Genomic DNA, 23,348 nt, shown 5'->3' on the forward strand with positions numbered 1-23,348 from the left:
CTCCGAGCCGCCTTCACCCGCCGGTGGGATACCACCATCGCATGTCGAAGATCCATCGCCGACAGCAGGATCTGATCCTGGCTCTTCGATGTGGGAGATGTGTCATTCGTCCCGCTTAATCTCGCGTGGTGGTGTGAGAGGGTAGAAAACTTATCGGAGATAAGACACACAGACATCGGCGATCAGGAGACGACGCATGGCCCTTGCTGATTGAAGCCTCAGGAAGAACGTCGTTAGTAGTCGCTTTAGTTCAGGCGGGGCAAACTTTTATCATCATAAGAACCAAGGCCAGAGTGCTAAATGTAAATACGTCGTATCATTACACGGGAAGTTATCCCAACATTGAAATCTATCTCAACACACGGCAGAATAATGCTCATACATAGTCATAATCATCCCAAACACATCTAATGCCATTACCCATACGCCATCCAATCCACATATACTTAATCCCTCAGATACTTGAGGAGCTGGTCACGCTCCTCAGGAGGCATGGTGCGGAGAACTTCACGGACACCACGCATACCAGCGTTGGCATTGTTCCTCAAGATGGCGCTCAGCTCAGTGGCCAAGTTGTCAGCCTTGACAGCCTCGATTCTCTCCGTGATTGACTTGCGGTTGCCCTCGTACCACTCAGAAACCTCGCGGTCGTTGGTGGCGAAGTTGACAACGCCAGACCAGGACTCAAGGAACTGGAGGTTGCGCTGGCGAGCCTCGGGAGTCTGGGTGTGGTCGGAGCCAGGTCCGGAGGTGACAATGGTAGAGTTCATGCGCTTGAGGAGGTACTCCTCGTTGAGACGGCGGCGCAGGCGCCAGTAGAAGTAGCGACGAGAGTTGCTCCACTCCAGCTGGTCACGGATGACACCCTTGGCCTTCATGCGGCCGGCACGGTCGTGAAGGTCAGCGAACTGAACAGCGATCTGGGAGTAGACGGGCAGAAGCTGCTTCTCGCGGATGGTCATCTTCTTCTTGAGCTCATCGGCCTGCTCCTTGGGAAGGTCTGCGGTCATCTGCTTCTTAAGAGAGGCGTAGACGGGGTCAAGGCGAGCCATGGTCTCAAGCTGCTTGTCCTTGCGGTACTTGATACCGATGATACCCTCGGGCTCGAGGACACCACCACGGGCATCGACGTCGGCGTACATCTCCATGTAAGTGGGGTTGATGGTGGGGTCAACGACGACCCAAGAGCCACCACGAAGCTCACCGAAGGGAGGAATGTAGACGAAGACAGGCTGCTCGTACTTCACGAGGGCGTCGACGATGTAAGAACCGTACTTGAGAACCTCGTTGTACATGTCGCGCTGGCCACCAGAGAAACCTCTCCAGTTGGCGAGGATCATGAGAGGCAGCTGCTCACCATTGTTGAAGTCGTTGATAGCCTGGGCAGTCTTGAAGGCGGAGTTGGGGTACCAGACACCACCGGCCTCGTTGGTGACCTGCTCGATGGAGTCGGGGTTGGCGGGGTCAGCAGGAGTGATGTTCTCGACAGTGCGGGTCTCAACGGCAATGACACCCATAGGGATACCGTTCAGGCGAGCGCGACCGACAACGACGGTACGGGCCCATCCGCCGAGAGTCTCGACGAAAGAGTCCTTGTCGAAGAGACCGGACTCGAAGGTGCCATCCTCGTCGGTGCGACCGTGGATCATCCACCTGACGTCGTAAGGCTGCTTCTGAGGAGGCGTGTAGACGACGTCACGGTCCCAGCTGTCAACACTGGGGCTGATGGGAACCGGGTTGCCGCGGCTCTGGGGAATAAAGGACATCCACTCAACAATCTTGGAGACACCATCGAAATCGTCCGCACCAGTCATGTGGGAGACACCGTTGCGGTACATGATCTGGGTACCACCAAGCTGGAGGTTGGAGGTGTAGATCTCACGACCAAGAACGTTGTTCAAGGCAGGGGCACCGGTAAGGATGATGGGCTGACCCTCAATCTGAACAGCACGCTGTCCAAGACGGACAAGGTAAGCACCAATACCTGTTGTCTTATTAGCCATGTCCAGTCTGGAAGAATCATTTTGTACTTACCGACAGAGCGGCACGTCACCAAGGTGACGGTGAAGATATCGTTGTAGGCCTTGCTGGTGGCACCGGCGATGAGACCAGAGCCTCTCAGGCACTCGACACCGAGACCATCCTCGGAACCGACAATGGTGACGATCTTGTGGCGCTTCTCGCCATCCTCGGAAACCTCCTCGGTGATGACATCCTTGGCGAAACGCTTCTTGGCATCCTCGTCGAGGTACAAGTACTTGAAGCCGGAATCCTGCTTGTTGGCATCGTTCCACGCAACCTTGAAGTAAGGCATGAGCTCGTTGGCGACACCAAGACGAGCACCGGAGTTGGCGGAGAGGTAGATGCGGGGGATACCAAGCTTGCGGGCGAGCTCAGTGCACTTGTAGAAGAAGTTGTCTTCCTTGGGTCCGAAGGAACCGATCATGTAGGTGATATCGTTGGCGACAACAATGAACTTGCGACCCTTGGGGTACTCGGGGGTCTTGGCGTTGAAGATCCAACCAACCATACCGCAGGTGTTGGTGCCAGGCTCGCGGTTGACCTCCTGGAGGTTGTCCTTGTCATCAAGGACAAGCTCGGTGTACGAGACGCACTCACCAGCCTTGGGCTGTTGGGTACCAAGAGTGCTGTGCTTCTTGACCATCTGGGTCCAGGTGTTCTGGATGGCCTGGCGGAAGAGCTCAGGGAAATCGTAGACGTACTGGGTACCCATCAGGTGAGCCTTGTAACGCTTGGGCTGCAGAGGGTTCTTGGTAGCGTAAGGAGTCGAGACGGGCAGCAAGTGCATGGGACCCTTCTCCTTGGTGCCACCAATGGAGTTGAAGACCCACTCGCCCTTCTCAGACTTGCGCTCGGCGTAGATGTCGACATCAACAACGTAACCGGAGGTGTTGGTGATGATGACACGCAGAGGGTAGGGCACGCCGGTCTGGGGGTCGGTGCAGATGATGCGGATCTCAACCTGAGCGACACGAAGGCGCCAGGCGCGGGCACCGAAGCGGTCCAGGAAGCCCTGAAGGCTTTGCTCGACCTCCGAGGGGTGAAGCTGGAAGACGGGAGTGAAGTTGATGAAGACCTGGTTCAAATCGGAGTTGTTGTTGCCGATAATCTCAAGGGCATCGAAAATATCGTTGATGACGCGGTCAGCCTCGGAGATGAGGTACTCGGCAGTGGGGATCTCGTCACGGAGGCGGCCGGGACGGATGACGGCGCGAGTGAAGTAGCGCTTGTCGCCGTCAACGGCCTTGCCAATACCCTCGTAGACGTGGATGTTCTTGTTCTCGGTGAAGACGGGCTTGATGTGGAACTTGGCGAGACGGCCTAGCTCAAGCTGGAAAGCAAGAGCGGGCTCGCTGTGCCGAATGCTGTCATCCTCGATGTACTCGGGGCCACGGAAGGTGTAGTAGCCGGGGTAAGAACCATCGTTGCGACCGCAGATGAAGGTGATGCGGCGAACGTTGCGGGACAGAAGCTCATCCTTGAACTGCTCCACGATGGGGACGATACGGGACAGAATCTCCTGGTCACTCTGGCTCTCAGAGTCCCTGACGGCGACGTTGATGACGGCGGAAAGCTCGTCAGAGTCGACCTTGGGGGCAGCAGGCTTACGCTTGCCACTCAGGTCAGGGATGAGACCAGGCGTGCTACGCTTTCTAGCCTTATCGGAGACGGCGAGGGTCTCGAGAGCCTTGCCGAGCAAATCCTCAGCATCATCGAGGTACTTGACAGGGACGATGACACCCTTGCGGTTAGGCTCGGAATCCCACTTGTGGTTGAGGTAGGACATGTCGCTGATGGAGTGGATGCGCTTGAAGTCGAAAGAGCCACCGCTGGGAGTGGCGGGAGAAGAGGGAGCGGCAGACTGCAGAGGCAGACCGTACTCGCTCTGCCCAATCTTGCGGAGAGCAAAGTCCCAAGTGCAGAAAAGGGGAGTGTCGGACTCATCAGAGTGGTACTCAATCTGCTTGAGGATGTACGCACGGTAGGCACGGCGGACGTAAACCTCGAGGGCGGCGAGGGAAACCCAGGGATCCTCGTGAGCGAAGAAGAGAGTCAGAACGTCGAAGACGGTGTACTTGGAGTCAACGACCTCCTTGATGACATCAAGGCTAGGCTCACGGTGGTCCCAGGCAGCTTCACCGTAACGAGACTCAACGACGGAGGAACGGAGAATGTGCTCCATCTGAGCAGTGCGCTCCTCGAGGGAAGGAAGAGAGCACTGGATCATAATCTCACGGGCCTTCAGGGAGACCTTGGAGGTCGTGCGAGAGGACTGGAGCTCAGTCAACTGCTGCAGAGCGGGGCGGAGGTACTTGGCGATGTTTCCGACGTTCGGCTTGTTGGGGCGGTACTCCTCGAGGATGGCAAGGATCAGGGAGCTCTTGGCACCAACACGGCTGTGAGACAAGACGGTCTGGACAACCTTGCGGATGTCGTCCTTGTTCTGGTCACGGAGCTTCAGGATGACGCTGTCCTCCTGAGTGCCGTGGCCAGTGAAGAGACGCTCGATGTCGATGTAAGAGGCCAAGAGGTTCTTGATGACAATGAGCTCGTGGCCCTTCTGGCCCTCGGACCAGGACTCGAGGCACTCGTTCAGGGGAGCCAAAGTAGCCTTGAGCTGTTCGGCATCGCCGGCAGCGACGTGCTCGTCGAGGAACTTCAGGAAAGCCTTCTGCAAAGCCTTGGCGGGGAATTCCGCGTGACGGGCCTTGGCACGGTCGACAATCTGGGAGAACTGGCTGTCCAGCTTCTGAGGCATACGGCTGTGAAGGGCAGCAAACTGAGCATTCCACTCGCTGTAGGGCAGCTCGGGGTTGCGGAGAACCTCAATGAGCTGCTTGAGGGTGGCAGCCATGATAACGGAGTTGTCGTAGCCGAGCAGAATGTTCTTGAGGGTGTTGTGCAAGACGGCAAACCTCTGTGCGGGCTTGGTACCAACCGCAACGGGCTCTCCGTAGGTGGGGAGCTGACCGACGAACGGCTGAGCCTGCTTGACGCGGCTGGGGTCATCAAGAGCAAGGATACCCAGAATGTCACCAGCCTCGAGAGTAGCTCCCGGCTGCTTGATGAGCTGAACGATACCATCCTCGGCAGCGATCAAAGGCATGTACATCTTCATGACCTCAACCTCAGCGAAGCTCTGGCCAGCCTTGACGTGCTCACCGTTCTCGACCAGGTACTTGACGAGCTTACCGGGAGAGGGGGTGCGCAGCTGAGTGGGGTCGTTCTCCTGCTCGAGCAAGCAGGTCTTGCCATCAACGGACAGGCGGGTGGCGCCGACCTCCTCCTTCCAGTAGACGCTGTGACTGCGGCCGTCCAACAGAATCAGGAGACCACCGTCACTGAGAACACGAACACCGACGGAGCACTTGGAGCCATTGATGAAGAGGTGGTAGGAGTCCGTGCTAGCGCGGGTAGCGGTGAACTTGTAGCGGAAACCCTCGTAAATGAAGTCAATCGCGAAGACGGTCTTCAGAATGTCCTTGGAAGGAACCTGACCCTTCTCCAAGCTGGTGCGGTACTCGGTCATGCAGTCCTCGCTAGCAAGGTGAGCCTTGGTGACGGCACCGCAAACGACGGCCAGCATGGGGTCGGGGCGCTCAGCAGTCAGCTTCTTGGTGATAAGCTCGTCGAGCCAGCCGGTGGTGATGGTGTTGTCCTCGAAAGCCTCAGTTTCCAAAAGCTTGATGAGGTACTCAACGGTGGTTCTGAAGTCACCACGAATGCTCAACTCCTTCAGAGCAACAACCATGTGCTTTCTGGAAGCAGCACGGTTCTCGCCGTAGGCGAAAATGTGACCGAACTGAGAGTCGGAGAAGCTGTGGATACTGGAGGCGGTACTGACGGAGAAGTAACCCCAAACGTTGGAACTACTCCTGAAGTTCAGGTCGTGCATAACACCGTTGGAGGGCTTGAAACCTTCACCAGGGTCCTCAGAGGTAATTCTGCAAGCGGTGGTATGACCCTTGGGTCTGGGACGGCGCTGCGTCTTCTCGCTGCCCTCGTGCTTGAACTCGAAGTCGATCTCAGTGGATGTCCTGGGATCAACACCGTACAAGAGACGGATGTCGCGGATTCTGTGCAGGGGAATACCCATGGCAATCTGAAGCTGAGCAGCGGGCAGGTTGACACCACTGACCATCTCGGTAGTGGGATGCTCGACCTGGAGACGAGGGTTAAGCTCGAGGAAGTAGAACTTGTCGTCGGCGTGCGAGTACAGGTACTCGACGGTACCGGCCGAGACGTAACCGACGAGTCTACCGAGACGGACAGCAGCCTCCTCCATGGCCTTGAAAGTGATGTCCTTGGCAATGGTGACGGGAGCCTCCTCGATAATCTTCTGGTGACGACGCTGGACGGAACAATCTCTGCCGAAGAGAGAGATGTTGTTGCCGTACTGATCAGCGAGCAGCTGGACCTCCAAATGTCTAGCGTTGCCGGCCAACTTCATGATGAAGATGGGCGATCCCGGAATTTCGCTTGCGGCGGCCTTGTAGAGTTGCTCGAAGCCCTCCTCGGAGAGAGCCTTACGAATACCCTTACCACCACCACCCTCGGAAGCCTTGATCATGACGGGGAAGCCAATGGACTTGGCCTTCTCCAGACCCTCCTGCCATGAGGTAACGCATCCCTTGGAGTAGACGTTATCGGCAACGGTGACGATGCCATGGCTATCCACCTCGACCTCATCAACACCGGTTCCTGACCAGGGAATGCAGGGCACCTCGGCGTGCTGTGCAACGATTGTTGAGGAAATCTTGTCACCGAGAGATCGCATCGCAGATCCTGGGGGACCGATGAAGACAATCTTCTTGGGGGAGGCGGCAAGGGACTCGGGAAGCTTAGGGTTCTCGGATGCGTGACCCCTGTGGAAACCCTTGTTAGCGATTGTTGGGTCTAGAGGGATGCGGGAATATTTACCATCCAGCCCAGACAGCGTGGACATCCATACGCTCGGCAATATCGACAATCAAGTCGACGTTGGCGTAGTTGTGGTTGTTGGTGCCACCAGGGACTTCGACGTAGTGGTCAGCCATGCGAATGTAATCGGCGTTGGCAGCCAAATCTTCGGGGGTAGCCATGACAGTGAACTGGATGGCCTTCTCGTCGCCGAACGTCTCGTACGCCCATTTTCGCACCGAACGGATCTCCTTGACGGCGGCAATACCGTTGTTGGCGATCAGAACCTGCATTCGCGCCTCGTCAGCTTCTGTGGTCTACGTTTCGCACGCAATCACAGGGGTCAGATTTTTACGCACGTTGGTGATGACGGTGTGACCATCTTGCTGGGCAACAAAGTCCTTGACCTTGGAGGCCGGGGCGTTGGCCAGCTTGTTGCCGCCAATGAAGTGGTCGGCGATCTTGTGCTTCTCGGCGTACGTCGCCTTGCCGTTAACGTGGGGTACGGTCCGGCCGGAGCCGTTGGCTGCTGTGATTTCGGTCATGATTGCGGTGTGTGGTGAGGGTGTTGCGGGTATCTTAGGGGGTGACCGTCATGAATCGGGTGAGCTCCAGGAGCTTAATTCGGCAGAAGACGCAAGTCGGGAGAGGGTGTGCTCGAAGGGGGAAGATTCGAGCAGGAGATTAATTCGTATAGTCGGGCTCTGCAACTAAACAGAACAGGGTATTCGCAGAGCAATGGTTGACGGGGTTGTAGGACAGAGATTGTTCGGGTCTCTAGAAAAGGCGGGAAAGTATCATGTTAGCCACGAAACCACAAAAAGTTTCTTGTTGGGGAAGTAGAAACCACCGCCAGCGAGCGCAGGAGGGGAAAATGGGGGGAATGCCAGGGGTGCGATCGCCGCCGCGGCAGAACATTTGTGAGGGAGAGCGGTGCGGCGGGAGACGCAGCGACAGGCTGGGCCACAGGCATGGGCTAGGGACAGCGAGCGAGGGGTGTCTTTCGGTGTGCAGGGCAGCCAACAGCCACTCGGTAGCAGAGCAGCGACATCAACTCCAAGACGTACCTGGTTGATTTGGGAAGCTTTGTGAGACAAGAGCTTCCTTCTTCTGTCTTGTGGCTAGGACAGAAGTTCTATAAAAACAAGAGTGTCAGAAAAGGGAGAATGGAAGGGAGAGAGTGGGAAAGAGGAGCAAGGAAGGGGAGCCACTGTCGGGATGGCGAGGGAGCAGCGTGGTGTTATTGTATTCGGGCAGAGAGGGACTGCGTCTGTGGACTTTTTGGATGAAGTGGATTATTGGTGTGGACTGCTGAACTGCAACTGCGTGGGCGATGGTGCTGGGGACCAGGAGTCGACGGGTGTTCCGGGGTTCAGTTGAGGGAATGTGAGGTGGAAGTGCAGGGGAAAGTGACTTTGGTGACCGGGGTTGTTGGAGCTGACAGATGTCACGGATGCAAGTACCTTTTTCTGGAGATGGAGGTATATCAGGACTGGACAAAAAAAAAAGATGGGTGCCGGGAAGGGCTGATTGGGGTCGTAATAGCGTGTGTTGGGAGGTGAGATTGGGGTGACGTGCTGAGTGAGAGTGACAGTGGGATTTCCGTACTTGGAGTATGTAAGTGGGTGAATTAAATTTCCCTCGACACTGCCGCCGGCCGGGGAGGCTTTTTGTTGTCGCTCTGCCTCTTTTCGGTCAAGAAGGAGGAGAGGTTCGGTGGGAGGCACGATGAAGATTACGGACAGCGCCGGGGACGGGGGGAGAGAAGGAGAGGAAAGAAGATGCTGGGTCGCGCAGATGGAAGGAGCAACGCAGGCGCACCTGGCTGTTATATTCAGTTCACGATACCTCACTCGGCCTTGCCTACCTAGAGGCAGGTGGTTACCAAGACAATGTGTACAGAGGGTACGGTAAGGCAAGCACGCAAGTGCGGCAAGGCGAGGCAAAGCAAGGAAGGATCACAGCTGGAAGGTCTGAGTGAGGCAGGTCTGAGATGCTCTTTCCCGCGTCGATGGAGAGAAGGCCAGGCAAGGCAAGGCAAGGAAGGCAAGGCGCATCCCCGAACGAGGTGCTCTGCGCAGGGAAGGTACATCAGGTTCCCGATCGAGGTACCTGCATCGGCGCCTTCCAGCGGGTACCTCTCCCAAGTACCTCTTTCCACCGGGCGACGGACTCCTTCCACCGACTAGACCAGATCGTCGTCCTGAGTCCCGTCCTCATCCTCCGCCAAAATCTCCCACGCATCACCATCTTGAGACCCGACCAGACCAGACGCCAGCCCAAGAGCCCCCGCCTTGGCTCCGTTTCTGCTTCTACTGGTGCCGTGCTTTCTCCTGGCAGCAGTCAGAAGAGCGCCAGGTACACCCAGCAACAGGGGGCTTGGTCGAGTCTGTGTGTGTACAGAGAGGACCGATGCTGCTGATGCTATGTGCATCTCCTGCGCAAGTGCTGCTTCTTCCCTCCCAAGTGAAGAAAAGAAAAAAAAACATTGGCCGACGCCTCGCCCAGACTACCGGCCCTACAGCTTGCGCTCACAGCTTTTAGCACGCTTTGCATTGTTGGAATATGCGGCCCCCTTCCACCCGTCCATCCATCCGTCCATCCAGCATCAATCAATTCAAATCCCCTCCCTCAACCAATGGCCGGGGTGTTGGGGAAGCTCCTGGCTGGGCTGGGCGTGGGCGTCACTGAGTGTGGTGGTGGTGGGCGTGGGCGTGCGTGGGCGTGGCGGACCAGCGGGCTGCAACAGTCCTTGTCCATGTCTCTCCCGACTCTCGAGGGTCGCCAAGCTCGCGCCTCTCATCTCAACTTCCAGAGCTCTGGCTCCAGCTCCTTGCGTTTCCAGCACCCCGCCTAGCCCAATCTCGGCCATGGGTTGGGTCAGGTTGGCAATATTCAGAGTTGATCTGCCCCCAATCCTCGCTCTGCCGGCTAAGTCATGGCCGAATTGGAAACTGGAAACCCCAAACCACAAGCAAGACAACAGAGACGACGAGGGGGGAGAAAAAAAGTTGAGGACTGGAGAGGGAACAAACGTCAACCTGCAGCATCCCTTGATCCACCGGCACCAAGTTGCGAAAGATACATCGACCAACGCCGGGAACGCGCCGGGGCTTCAGGTACCGATCCCACACAGCGGGGATACGTACCCTGCCATGGCCCCTGCGCCCAGGGGTTTCTGCCGTGCCGTTGCTGCTTGCTGGAATTTTTTCCAGATTTCGGCCAGCAAGGTGCTCGTTTCTCCAATCAAAGCTCGTTCTTTGCAGCTCGGGAGATCCACCTGCAGCCTTCGGGACGTTATCGATAGGCAGCTGCGAATCAAGCCTGCGCCAAAGCTCCCTCTTCAGTGCTCTGCTCTAGGCGTTGTTTCCCGTTTCCCATTCCTGCCGTCATTGGCGATGTCTTTCTGGGGAAATTTTGACCTCAACTCTTCGTCGTCGCCAGACCAAACAATATCCACCACACACAATCGAGTCCCAGATCAGCTCTGATTCTCCCTCGACCTCGTCTCGTGCCTCTCGTTGTGAGCCGTCGTTCTTCAGCGACAGCTCCGAATCGGGACTGCTGCTAGATAATGCCGGCCCAGGCCAACAGCTCTGTGTGCGCAAGTACATCGAGATACATCGCGTGGATGGATCGGTCAGCACGCTTGCCACCACCGAACACCGACGGGCCTCTCCCAAGCAATGTCCGAAGGCGCTGCCAGAGAGCAAGGCAGAGACAGTTTCGCTCTCAGTCGCACACTGCTCACAGCACGACACGTTACACACTGACGCCGCACCACCGACCGTTAGACACCGATCGTCACCGCCGTATAATTACACCCAAACCCGATCCGACGTCCACGAGTCGACATCTCCGACCCAGCACCCACCGGGCGAACGACCAGGCCCAGCGGCCAGCATGCCCGACCTGGCCATGCGCGCATCGCATTTTGTCTCCATTGGCATTTGGCATCCCGTCTTCATCGGCCCCGAGATCTCACCAGGCGGGCACTGGCCACTGGGCAGCAAGGCCCTCCAAGTTTCATCACAATCTCCATCAGCTACGCAGCACACCCCTCCAGTCCAGTCCCGATCGCGCAGGCGGTCAGCCAAGTGTCGCCAGGGGTGCAAGCCTCAACAACCTAACCGTCTGCTCGCTTACGCACCTCTAAACCGCCTAGCCTCGCCGGTTCTCCGTCCGGGGACGACCATCGGCTTCCGCTAGTCCCTCAGCAGCAGTGAGCACATCCCAGGCTTTCACCTCGCTGGACGATGAAATTTGAACGTCGATCTCAAGCCCCAAAGCCAGCGGCCAACGGCAGGCCAGGTCAAGCGCACCATTAATTGGCTCAAGTGGCAGGAGCGAGTTCCAACTGCCCTGTCTAAACTGCTTGTCTCAGACAAACACTTTGAATGAACAGCGCCAAAAGTCTCTTTCCGCTGTTCAGTATCACAAAACTGCATTCCCCAGGTCCAATGTCTTGGGGAGGGGCTCCCATCGGCTTCGAACGGCTCCGTTGCAAGACAAGTGGAAGGGACCAGCCCGATAAGGGACCAGGCTCAGTGGTGGTTGGTGCTTGGCTTTCAATAAAGCCAGGCTGAATTTTCTCATTTCATACAGATCCACGATGGCGATGGGCTTGTCCATCTCGCTCCCCCAACAATTGGGATTTTGGGACACAATTTGGGGGTCCTCTTCGATGGGTCCCTTCCAGAAATGCCAGGGGTGCATGCTGAGCCAATGGGAGGCAGACGAAAATAAACAGGCTCCCCCACTCGAAGGGGGGGAAAACACAGCACGCCGCAGAAAAAAAGTCGCCAACCAGCGCCCGACCAAAAGCAGAGCTTCTCCACCCGCAGATCCCCAACATCTTGTCCGTCCTTCTGCGGGCGTGGAGACCGTGCAGCGCCGCCACGGCAGCAACAACATCGGCCACCCGGCCTGCCACTGACCCATCTGCAGCGGTGCAGCCAACGACGTGGGCCCGCCGAACCCATTGAGACTCACTCGCTATGGCTGCGGACGAACGCCAACCGGCTCCAATGCCAGTTCCTGCTTCTCCCGCCCTCAACTTCAGTCCCTCAACCCTGTTTGCATATCTCCCAACCCAACTTCGGATACAGAGTCTTCCGCGCTAATTAGCATGTCTTTCTGCAGCCTGGACGCACCCGTGTTACCTCTTCGGCTACCACAACCGGTACTGCCGCTCCGAAGCCGAAACCTCCCTTCTCCCATCATCCTCCTCACGCCGAGGTCAGCATCCCCGGCCAGTCCCTACAGACCGCCCACCAAATCCATAGCAACGCAACCGTCAGCTTCGTTGACACCACCGCCCGGACTTCCGTTCGTCCATATGCCACATATTATCAAAGTTTGTCCCCATCACACCCCAGATGGTTGTGACAACCAAACGCCCCAAAGCGAGAGAACCTCCGAGCTTTGGCCCCTAGGTCGTCCTGTCCTCGGCGCCTCGTATGGATAGAGGATGCTACGCTAGCTCCCTACAGAGATACGCTTACCCGCACTAAAAACGGGCGAGCAGATCCGATCCTGTCAAAGCTGGGGACCCTCTGCGCGCAATCTGATACTCCCACCTCAACTCGGCATCCACCGTCACCTTCGACAAACGACGGACGACACTCTTGATTGGATGATGCCTCCCCTTGATTCTGGATGGGACTAGCGACCATCGTGCGCTTTCTCGATTTCTATCCCCAAGAATAGCCAAGCTCTCACTCCTCTCGAACCTGTGACACCGGTCATTGCCGGTGAGGCGGCTTGCCTCTGTCTACCCAAGCAGCGGGATGTTTTGGACGTCAAGGTCCACTCCCGATGGGTACATGACGGAAGGGAGGCTCCCCCATCTACAAATACGACGTCCTCCCCTGGCCATGACTTGGAGTCCAAAAGGTATTCGCCCCACTCCCTTGTGAACGAGCCGCATCGCCCCGTGCCTGCAGTAGAACGACTACCGACTGCATCGTGTCTCGAGCGGCTCCGAACGCCGGTCTTAGCTCATCCGTCCGAACTGACCTTGCAGGTGCGTGCGTCCACGTAGTCAGCGTGCTGCTCCGAGACTGCAGCTGCACGACACATTGGCCAAACGAAATCGGTCTTCCAGATGGCATGGCCCCGTGACAGGGGACGAAGTCGACGCCTTGGGCCGTCAAGTCCCGAGGCTCAGATGGACTCGTTCGCGCTCACGTACGCACTCCGCAACTCATTTTTGTCTGATGAACGGCGTTAAGTCAAAGTAGGCATGAGACCTGAGGCTGCCTAGGTAGTTGTCTCGCACGAGCCTCGACTAGATGACCCGCTTGTTCTCGACTTGAAGTGACTTGGCCGAACATTGTCCCCTGTGGCTAGTGCAGGAGCCGCAATGAAACAAACAAGCAGAACCGATGACGTGGATCCGGTTCCTGCATCCTGCCAAGTGCCGCATTTAGGGCGTCGCGGTTTTACATTCACATGCAGAGAACGTGTAGACCAGCCATCAGCAGTCCCTATTCTTAGACTGGGGTAAAAGCATCCGCCGAAGATCTCCCAGTGAATTCCGACCGACTTTAATCCTGAGTACGTGACATTAGCTAAGCCTGTAAGAGGCTGATCATGACCATGGCTGTAGCTCTTGTTGATCTTTACCGGTCAATGATGAACATATCCTAGACAAATATGAGGTACACGTGGGCTTATAGCTCCTGAAAACCCGCTATTGGTACATAAGTACAGCAGGATCACGCACCAGGTGAGAATGTCTCCGAATCGTTGTGGCCCAGTGAGGCTGGAGCGGCAAGTCCCGGGGTATGCCGGACATCGTCCAATCTACGTCTTTCAACCTCACCCTGCTCATGAACGGCAAATAGAGACGGCGATATTGCGTGGCTTTGAGCTTTGGATGATATTGGTTGTCACTATTTATTACTGGTTATAGTCATTCATTGTTCGATTAGTGCTTTGAAGGTCATTGAAATATTTTCTTTTTATTTTATAGACACAAGTGAAAAGCAAATCAAATATTGAGTGGTCCACCCATGTTGAATACATATTGTGCAAAGTGTTCAACATGACAGGGACACCGCGAATGGATATGTCAACGTCGATGAGAGTACTTGTCTTGAATCCGGAAGACACGACGTGAGACGGAAAAGTTTCCACTTCACCAGCTTTACTGATATGCTACGTACTCTACATGGTGGAGCTGTTAACTTCAAAACTCGCTAATTAGCATAGGTCTGAGTGCATAAATTGTTGGATTGAAATTTGTAGGAGCTGTTCTGAGTCGCTGTCTTTAGCTACTGTTGTGATGATGAACCGAGGAAGCTTGGCTGCCTCCTGATTTTGGACTTTGATTGTTAATATGGAGCGAAGTGCTAGAAATTCCCTTTCACGGTGTCACTCCCACATATTTACAAACGGTACATCAAACATGGATACTTGAGCCTGTCTTCTAGTCAAATGTCTAAAACTTCTGGCGCGTCCTTGCAGTTCACCTTCTATCTGCTCAAGAGTCAAGAGACCACGCACCCCCTCCGTCCATCTCCCACGCTAGTTCCTCCATCGCGATGTACATCATCGCTCTCAAGCTCATCATCGCGCTTCGCCCCTTGAGCAGTGTTCCAATTGTACGCATACCCATCATCCTCCATCCTCCTCAACAAAGGCTCAAACATCCCAAACATCTCCCTCCCGCTTTCCAGGTCCGTCGCAATATACCCGCACTCCTCCACGCTCTCAAAAAACACCCCGCCAAAGTCCCGGATAACCTCGCACTTCTCATTCATGCTCAGCACCATCTCCATCCGCCGATGCCACCCCTCAGGCGTCAAGGGAAACGTCCGCCGCGGCTCGTCCGACCTGCCCTCGCTGTTGACGACCACCACGGAGGGTATGTCCGGCGAGAACCGCACAACCCAGACGCCGCCTGTTGAGGGGTACCCGACGTGCGTGTCGGGCGGGTGGTGGAAGTCGTACATCACCCCCTCGTCGTCGAGGCGCTTCCTGTGGGTGATGTAGGTCGCCCAGCTTGGCCACCAGGGCGCCCCGAGGCGGAGCATGCGCGTCGCGAGGGCGTCTTCGACGGCGGGGGTGGAGATGCAGGTGTCGTGTGTACGAGGGAGGCCGAGGTAGACCAGATCCACGGCCGAGGGGTGGGATACTACGATGTCGCCTGTGCTGAGACGGACGACGAGGTAGCCTGATCCGTTGAAGATGTTGGAACGTTTGGGAGGGGTTGGGGGTGCGTAGGACGGGTCATATGCGTCGTAGCATATTTCCATGATCAGAGCTTGACTGGGAGGTTAGTTGGAGTTCAAGTCGGAGTCGCGACGTCAAGGATAGAGGGAACCGATGAAGATGTTGGTCAACAGCGTATTGAGGATCGGCTTGGCGAGGGAGCCTATTGTTGGAGCTGCGAGCAAACCAACGAACCTGGGTCACGTGGGTGATTATGTTTGCTGCCTTGTGGTGTTGGGACAGGTGACGTTGCGAATCCGGTTGGATCCAGGCAGAAGCTGTTTCTTGTTTGTCGCCTCGACGTTCCTCTATTCCATAGCCCGCTCATGAATTCGAAGACGTTACAAGCTGTATATGGGACCACAAAAGACCACAACCGGCATACCAACGCTATCGCGACTGGTCTCGGCTTCTTCCACACGGCCCAATTACAACCCTTTCTTCTACTATCGACATCACCACAACACCTTCCCAAGCTCAATAAGCCGAAAATATGGACGACGACCTAGAAATATGCAACGACATCACACACCCGCAATACCAACACCCACCGCCACCCATGCGATCAAACATCTTCTCCGGCGGGCCAGGCTACCTCGTATCCCACCCCTCCCTCGGCGGCCTCGTCATCTCAACCCCATCATCCATCGACCTTCACCACCTAAACCTCCCGCGCACCCACGACACCAAATTCACTTCCTTCTCCCAGAGCGAAGAAGACGACCTCGCGCAGCGCATGCTCCTCCTTGGCGGGCACTGGTGGCCAGACTGGGCCACTTACGCCAGACACAAAGAACGTCTCGACAGCGGCACCGTCTACGACTTCCACATGCCCCCGGACGTGTACGTGGGCTATCCGTCCAGCGGGGGCGTGTGGGTGGCCAGGTATGTACCGGACCGAGAGCACTTCCGCCACGGCGAGAAGTTCTCGCTCCCGCAGCGGCCACCGGAGTGGAACCGGGTGATGCACCGCGTGCTTACGATGGACGAGAAGTGTGAAGCGTTGAAGGCGTTTGGGGCTACGTTCTATCCACGGATAGAGGACTGCGTGGATCTCCCCAAGTCCGTGGAAGAGGGCCGGGAGGAGTTCCAGCGGTACGAGAAGAGTTTGGAGGATAAGGATGACGGCGACTACCAAAGGCGATGGTACCTGAGATTTCATGGTCTCGACCAAGATGAAGACGTTGAATCGAGGACCACGGAACCTCGCAGCAAATGGGGCTGCGTGATGTTTTGATCCTCACAGAGTCACGATAATTAAACTCATCGGACCAGCAGGTCGGGGCATTAAAATCCAGTATATTCAGACCAGGTGTGGTAAAACGGAATGGGAGTGGGAATAAGTGTAAAGGCCCGCAAGCACAATAAACCCCGGCACCGCCATGCTCCCGTCCAAACTCATAATCATACCAACGCCCTAATGCATATATCCACGCCGGACCCCGGCCCCCGTAATCATCATAAACAAGAATGGTTTGGTTTGGTTTCGACAAAGGAAAATTGGTTTGTAAACTGAAGACGACTTTCTTCTCTTCGTCGGTCTTCCATTCGAAAAGGATAGAATAATGGTAATGTTTGTGCGCCATCGCTGTGCTCGCACCGTTTCCTCGCCATGCTATGATGCACGACTCTAAAGGCAGTAGTAGTAATCAAAAACACGAGTTCCGCCTCCTGTGGTATCAATTCTGCTTCGCCTCGAGATGTTCAAGCAACGCTTTCAACTTTAGTACGTCTCCTCCTCCACCAGGTCCTGGGGTCCGATTCTCGAACTCCTCAGGCCCATAGAGCTTCGCCTGCCGGATACACTGCCTCCGCTCTGGCGTCGGCTGCTTGGCATTGGAATGCCGCTCGTCGGCATGGGGATGCCACTGACGGAGCTGTCGGCCTCAAGGCGGGAGTATGTGCCTCGCCTGCTGGGTGTGCGGTATTCGTCCTCGTCGTCTTCGGGCATTTCCATGCGGTGGTGGCTCACACTAATTGACCTTCCATGTCCGCGAACGCTGCTCCTCAAAGAGTCACCCAGGGAGCTCCGGGGGCGTCCCAGAGGTGTCCTAGCACCTGACATGCTGGTACGGCTAATAGGGCGAGGAGGTGCCATATCGGTGCGACTTGACGGCCGGGCGTATGATGTGCTGGCCCGCGAACTCGGTCGAGAGATTGACTCATCGTGGCCGGCGTTGGGATTCCGGTTGGGCAGGGGACCGAACGACAACCTGCTGACACCCGACGTACTAAGGCGGGGCACATGCTTTGATGTTGTGCTGGCAGAGAAATTGGATGGCGTTTCGTCGCCCCGCACTGAAGAGGCGGTGGAGCCCGTTGGGCGCTTGCGAGAGCGGATCGTAACCGTTGAAGGCACACTGTGGACTCCATTGACTGAAGATCGGGGCGACGCGCGGGGCGGCGTTGTGACGGGCGCGGGAAGCTTTGATCGAGCATTGTGGACACGCGCTTCCAGACGCTGCATTTGCGCGGTGAGTGATCGGATGTGGCTGAGCGAGTTGGTCGTAGGCATGCGCTGAGAGGTTGAGCGGGGCGCCGTGCGAGTGGCGGGAGTGCGGGTGGCGGTGTTGGCACCGGAGACGCGGCCGCCGGTAGGTCGACTGCTCGTGACGGAGGCAGTGAAGGATCGGGGCTTCGGGGTGACGCTGTGCTCGACGGACGGCAGGCGGGAGACTTTGCGCGTCGTAGATGCGGGTGTCCTGGTAACCGTGCGCCTGGGTACGGATGCGGAGACGTCGGACATCGGGGGCGAGGGCGGTTCCATGAGCTCGGCCTTTGCGGCGGGCAGAGCCTCCGAGTCTGGCGGGGTTGTGACCATGGGAGAGCTTGCTGTCGAGTTGGGAGAGTGCTCCGTGTTCTTGTCGAATGTGGGCGACGACATGACGGAGAGGTCGGTGGAGATGTGGGACAGGTGGCGTGCCTCTTGCTTCTTGAGCTTGTCTTGGAGCAGCTCGGCTTCGATCTTGAGATCGGCAAGCTCCTCGCGCAGACGTTGCGCCTCGATACGCAGGGTCTCTCGCTCTTGCTCGCCCAGCTTGATCTCCTCCTCCATCATGACTGCACGCTCGATCGCAACGTTATATTTTGATTCAAGGTCCTCGAGGGAGGACGTCGTGTTTCGCGCCTGTCGCTCGAAATCGTCGTTGGCGACCTCAATGTCGCGCAGCTTTAGCTGCATGGTCCTGTTGGTATCGCGCAATGTGGTAATCTCCTTCTCTAGCGTGTTTTGAGCCGAGTTTGCTTCCGTCTTGGCTTGCTTGTATTTCGTCTGCAAATCGGACCGGGTCAGCGCTGGCCGTCGCAATCGCATCCATCCCTAGATGCTGCGAGCGGGAGAAATCTCACCTTCCACTCCTCAACCTCGAACTTGAGGCTCTCGGCCTTCTCCTGCAGGCCGCGTTCCCTCTTCTCGGCAGCCTCAATGTCCTTCTCCAACTCTTGCTCCAGCTCCTTGCTGGATTCACGGAACTCGGCGAGTTCTCCCTCGAGCACCTCGTACTGGGCCTTGTACCAGGCCAAGGCGTCCTCGGCGCTGGTCGCCTCGCTGGGCGGAGATGATGGTGGCTCTGCCATGGTTGCTATCTGTTGCTACTGTGACGTCGTCGCCTCGGTGATCAGACGGATTGCATGTGAAGCTCGGCGATGGTGGTGTTTTGGGTTTTGTGTGTTTTTGTCGCAGGTCGTGCAAGGCGCGGGGAAAGTATGCGGTCGCAAACGGTAGCGGTTGAAGATATACAAAGGGAAATTGTAATGTTGTGTAGAATGATCGTAAGAGTCGTAAAATGCGTGCTGTGCGGTCGTCGTTAGCTTGGTATTGATTGCGCAGATCGAGGGACGCGGTCGCAGCGAAAACGACGTGCGGTCGGGAGTGCGGACGTACCGACTCTGTGGGTTGTTGTGGTGGCTGGTCGGCTGGGTCGTCGTAACAAGGCAGAGAAAAAGGACGATGGCCGAGAAAGAGGAGCAACAGAATAGAATGCAGGTATCGTCGGTGTGTGTCGATAGTCGCGGTGGCTGGTGTCGATGATGGTTGGTTGTGTGTGTGTTCGATGCGCCGCCTTCGGATGTGTTGCGGTGGGCGAACCTCAAGGCTGCTGCTGCGACTGGACTTACCTGACTTACCGGTGGATTGTCGTCGCTGGTCGTTCGTTGGTCGTCGTGTTGTCGTCGTCGTCGGTAGTGAAATGCAGTTGTCGATGTTGACTTCGACAAAAACAAGTCAGGGACTGCGACGGACTGGACGGGACTACTAGACTGACTGACTACTGGACGCAGGACCGACTAAGGAGTGGTGGGATTGGGCATGGCTGGGACAGGAAAGGAAAGGGTCAATGTTGATGTCGGTCAGGCGTGTGTGCGTGGTGTGTGTGGTGGTGCAGTGCGTTGCTGTTGCGGGTTGCCCCCTGTCGCCCCTTGTCGTGGCAGTGCGCCAGTCCCGATGGGGTAAGGCCTGCTACCACGGGCAACTAGACTGCTGGATTATGTAAGGCGCCCGTGAGCCAGTGAGAGCGGTGGGAGCGCTGTTGAAAGTGGGGGCGGTGCCTTTTTTTGGATCGTCTGCAGCAGCGGCAAGCAACAACACACTGTGACTCTTTTGCCTGCAGGCTGCTTGCTGCAGTAAGGCACCTACCTGCTGCATATGCAAACGATACGTACCGCCGCACCCGCCCCTTCCACATTCCACATTCCTTAACACATTCCCATGTTCTCCCCATATTATTCTGTTAAGAAAGCCTACCAGACACCTTAGGGAAGGACGCCGCAAAGCCCAGAGCCCCTCCTTCGTCATTTGCTTCCCGCCGCAAGGTCATCGCCTGCAGCTTCACTCTTCACTCTTTCAACCACCTCGAATCCTCCCCTCCTGCCCCCAACATGTCAACATTTTCTGCCTCTCCAAAGCTACACCCGCTGGCGATCATGGAGACTGCGGTGGACCTGCAAGGCTTGTATGTAACTCAAGAGGGTCACTCTAGTCCTGCCATGCGAAATGCACAGCACCGCGGCCTCAGCCTTCCTCCCCATGAGAGATCCCCGTCCGGCCCGGTCAATCAAATCAGCCCAGTCGCAACACAGTCAAACAGCATCACAGCATCGTGTCTCACTCGCCCATCAAAACAGACCGCCTCCCACCGCATACGCGTCTTTGTTTTCTTACCCTCTGCAAACGCGCAACGAACCATAACCGTGACTGAGCGCTGCAGAAGCCCCCCAACCAACCACCGTAGATCTACCTGCCTAGCTGTACTGCCAAAAAAGCTCCAATCCTATCCTCGGACGATGACGGTTGCAAGCAGGCCGCTCCCGGTCCGACTGAACCCCCATATCAGGGCAATCCCAACTTTTGACCTTCATGCAAATGCACTGTTCCCTTGGAGCCCCTTTGCCATTTCACCAGAAACCCACGCCAGCAGCTTACCCGCCGCCCGCGGCACCACCCTGCACGACATACCGTCTGCCACCGATGCGGCGCAGGTGCCGATTCGATCGGAGTAAAAAAGTGTCCCGAAATCTGCTTCTTTTTTGTTCGCGGATGGATGCAGAGAAGCTAAGAAAGATCAGACGTCCTGACGTTTGTTTCACATTCCACGCGCTAAGGGACCCGACCAGTCCCTTCCGCATGACAATATCAAAAGTCTCATGCCCATGAACGGCACACCGCACCTTACTCATTCGCCCACCCACTCACCCAGCGAGCTTGGTAAATGTTAATGCAGCTGACCTGGCCTCGCCCAGCCTGCTAAATTAAGGGATTTTGATTCATCACCCTCGGGAGATCCTCTTCGCCTAGACAGGAGGTGGGTGTTCCTCCGGTCACGTCCGACCGCTGCGCTATGCTTCCGCTGCCAATTTCTGTCCGGCCCGCGATCGTCGCATCCGTCGCAGATACAACTGCCACCCCCCTCCGTCTTCATGTCGCTTCCGGCGTAACCTCCGCCAAACGGGATCCAAGCCCGAGCTCGGGCGGACTGCCATTTTTACCTACGTCTTCGGCAAAACCCATGTCGCCCGCTCTCGACAATCTCGGCGCACCGATCGCAACCAAGATGCTGACCTGTTTTGTTTCTCACCGCCTGCCATGTCGATATTCTGCCGGTTGATGCAGGACGACCGTCATCGATACTCGGAATAGCAGCTCCTCGATCATGGCGTTGTGGCTAACAATATGATGAAAAGAGTTTAATAGTGTTTTGACAGTAGGCGATAAAACTGCCACGCCAAAGCATTTACCGCCAGTCAAATATATCGCCTAATTTTCCTATGATAGTAGAAAAGTATAGAGGTAACAATGACGACGGACAAAAACAACGGGCCATAACGACTGCTGACGATGCATTTAATACGACGACGGCGATGATACTGGCTACAGAGAGGGAACACATAGGAAAATTAGCCGTTATAGCATAGGGAAATCAGGCAGCCTTAAGTTAAAAAAGACGAAAAAAAAAAAAAAAAAAAAAGGGGAAGAAAAATGGTTTCCTAGCCACCAAGCCCACGTTTGTATTGCCACACTGTTGCTCTAACCTCAGAGTCGGTTTTCCGGCTTAATATTCACAAAGATCGATGTTGTGAACGACAGGGCTGGGCAACCATGGGCGCCGCCCAGACATTGCGAACCATATTGGCAGCAATAGCAACAAAAAACCTCACTGTAGCACGTCCCATGGTAGGTACACCACGATGCTGCCGAGAAGTTGAGCTGGGTCTGGTGATGGCATAACCATTCATTTTATGTACTAAAAGAGTGACTGATAAAAACAGGGCCCTGCGTGAATTCTAGATACAAACTCAATATCAACCCACTGCCTTTCTCCTCAATGTACCCATAAGAAGCGAGCCTGAACGATCCTTGACAACGAAAGATGCCCAGACCCAATCGTGAATGCTCACTCATCGGCTTCTTAGACGCAGAGGACGGAGTTGCCAGTGTGCTTGCACTCTAGAGCGTCATTGTCAGCGACTGGCCCAGAACAAACCCTTCAAAAGTAGTGGAAGATACTTACTGCCCTTGAACTGGCCGCCGACACCGTTGGTCCAGTAGGCGCAGAAAGCACCGTTGCCGTGGACACTCTCGGTGTTCATCGTGGTGCAGGCCTCGTGGACGGTGGCTGATGTCATCGTGAATTAGCATCTCAACGTACTCGGGTCTGATAAAGGGCTCTGAAGCGAGAACTTACATCCGCGAATGGTGTAGTACGTGTTGTTGGCAACCCAGACGCCGTTGGCGTCCTTGGTCCAGGCGTGGGTGCCGGTGGCAAGCAGGGCGGCGGCGGAGAGGATGATGGCGGAGAAATGCATTTTGAATTGAGATGTGTGGGTTTGGATGGGGAAGCCGGTGGTTTGAAGGATGTTGGGGTGTATAAGTGTGAATATGAGTGTGCGTTGTCTGAGTCTAGAGATATTTCTTTCTGAGGTGAAGAGGAAGCCGGTTTATATAGCTTTTGGATCTTCGGTCTTCAGAGATACTCCATGAAAATATGCACGCCTCCGGTACGTTCTCTTCCCGCGGTTGGCTATAGAGATGCTACATTATTTCACAAGATGGAAGAAATCGTGGAGCCTATGGATAGACTATGCGATCCTTCGGAACACTTCTCGCGATCTTGTTTCGTTGCCTCGGACTCAGCTCTGTGTTGGACGCACATGTACGAGACACAGAATCCTGATGCGGCAGGGAGCCTCGTCTGGTACGAGGCGTAGCTCACCATGTCCTAGACTTCGCTGCATAGATGAAGTCCTTCTCGCCTGCTATCTAGGGACTAAGTCGTGGGTCATGGGGCCGTAGTCGTTTCCTCGGACTCAGCGGAGCTATGGATCTGCACTTAGGCAGAAAGCGTAGCGGCCCACTGCTAAATGTAGCTAGGAACTGCGCCCCATATGCAAGCTCTACGGGAGACTCTGCTGTTGATGTCTAGGGGTTGAAATGAAACTATGACTAGTCTTTTCAGCATGTAGTACCTCCTGCCTTACTTGGCATTCTAAAGGTTCGAAAGACGCGGGCTTCCACATTCCCATTACCTGATGCCAAGAACACGGCCCCAGGTGGCAAAGACAAGCTGGCTTTCTACTGTCTCTCGATGTAACACGAATGGATTGTGCATACTGACATTAGGCAATGATCTGGTTCTCTTGAAGTTCCGGTGAAGAAATGCCAAGTCGCTGGTTGAAGCTGACAACAGCCAGGATTCGTGCGACGTGAGCCACTTTTT

At 55.9% G+C, this 23,348-nt stretch overlaps 6 protein-coding genes across 6 annotated transcripts; 1 reads left to right on the forward strand and 5 right to left on the reverse strand.

Annotated features, from left to right (window-relative positions):
- Positions 1-446: 446 nt before the first annotated feature.
- Positions 447-7,466, reverse strand: cut6 (Acetyl-CoA carboxylase; the record flags this gene model as incomplete). Its single annotated transcript, XM_032019862.1, has 4 exons — positions 447-1,984; positions 2,035-6,887; positions 6,943-7,208; positions 7,281-7,466. 4 exons carry the CDS (start codon positions 7,464-7,466, stop codon positions 447-449), a joined length of 6,843 nt encoding a protein of 2,280 aa, XP_031883226.1.
- A 165-nt stretch (positions 7,467-7,631) lies between these two features.
- Positions 7,632-9,171, reverse strand: CGGC5_v006968 (uncharacterized protein; the record flags this gene model as incomplete). Its single annotated transcript, XM_066151776.1, has 4 exons — positions 7,632-7,698; positions 7,989-8,056; positions 8,385-8,390; positions 9,073-9,171. 4 exons carry the CDS (start codon positions 9,169-9,171, stop codon positions 7,632-7,634), a joined length of 240 nt encoding a protein of 79 aa, XP_066008768.1.
- A 5,243-nt stretch (positions 9,172-14,414) lies between these two features.
- On the reverse strand, positions 14,415-15,182 carry CGGC5_v006969 (uncharacterized protein; the record flags this gene model as incomplete). The annotated part of the gene is made up of 1 exon (XM_032019864.1): positions 14,415-15,182. One exon carries the CDS (start codon positions 15,180-15,182, stop codon positions 14,415-14,417), a length of 768 nt encoding a protein of 255 aa, XP_031883190.1.
- Positions 15,183-15,631: 449 nt separating this feature from the next.
- Positions 15,632-16,375, forward strand: CGGC5_v006970 (uncharacterized protein; the record flags this gene model as incomplete). The annotated part of the gene is made up of 1 exon (XM_032019865.1): positions 15,632-16,375. One exon carries the CDS (start codon positions 15,632-15,634, stop codon positions 16,373-16,375), a length of 744 nt encoding a protein of 247 aa, XP_031883231.1.
- Positions 16,376-16,861: 486 nt separating this feature from the next.
- CGGC5_v006971 (Nuclear distribution protein nudE-like protein 1) lies at positions 16,862-19,827 on the reverse strand (the record flags this gene model as incomplete). Its single annotated transcript, XM_032019866.2, has 7 exons — positions 16,862-18,409; positions 18,487-18,685; positions 18,878-18,930; positions 19,022-19,155; positions 19,255-19,344; positions 19,401-19,422; positions 19,798-19,827. 7 exons carry the CDS (start codon positions 19,825-19,827, stop codon positions 16,862-16,864), a joined length of 2,076 nt encoding a protein of 691 aa, XP_031883230.2.
- Positions 19,828-22,040: 2,213 nt separating this feature from the next.
- Positions 22,041-22,437, reverse strand: CGGC5_v006972 (uncharacterized protein; the record flags this gene model as incomplete). The annotated part of the gene is made up of 3 exons (XM_032019870.1): positions 22,041-22,078; positions 22,143-22,247; positions 22,317-22,437. The coding sequence occupies 3 exons, from the start codon at positions 22,435-22,437 to the stop codon at positions 22,041-22,043; spliced, it is 264 nt and encodes an 87-aa protein (XP_031883043.1).
- Positions 22,438-23,348: the final 911 nt, after the last annotated feature.

This window comes from Colletotrichum fructicola (genome assembly GCF_000319635.2).
Source record: "Colletotrichum fructicola Nara gc5 chromosome Unknown KSG_Nara_v1_contig04, whole genome shotgun sequence".
In the NCBI taxonomy this organism is placed as follows: domain Eukaryota; kingdom Fungi; phylum Ascomycota; class Sordariomycetes; order Glomerellales; family Glomerellaceae; genus Colletotrichum; species Colletotrichum fructicola.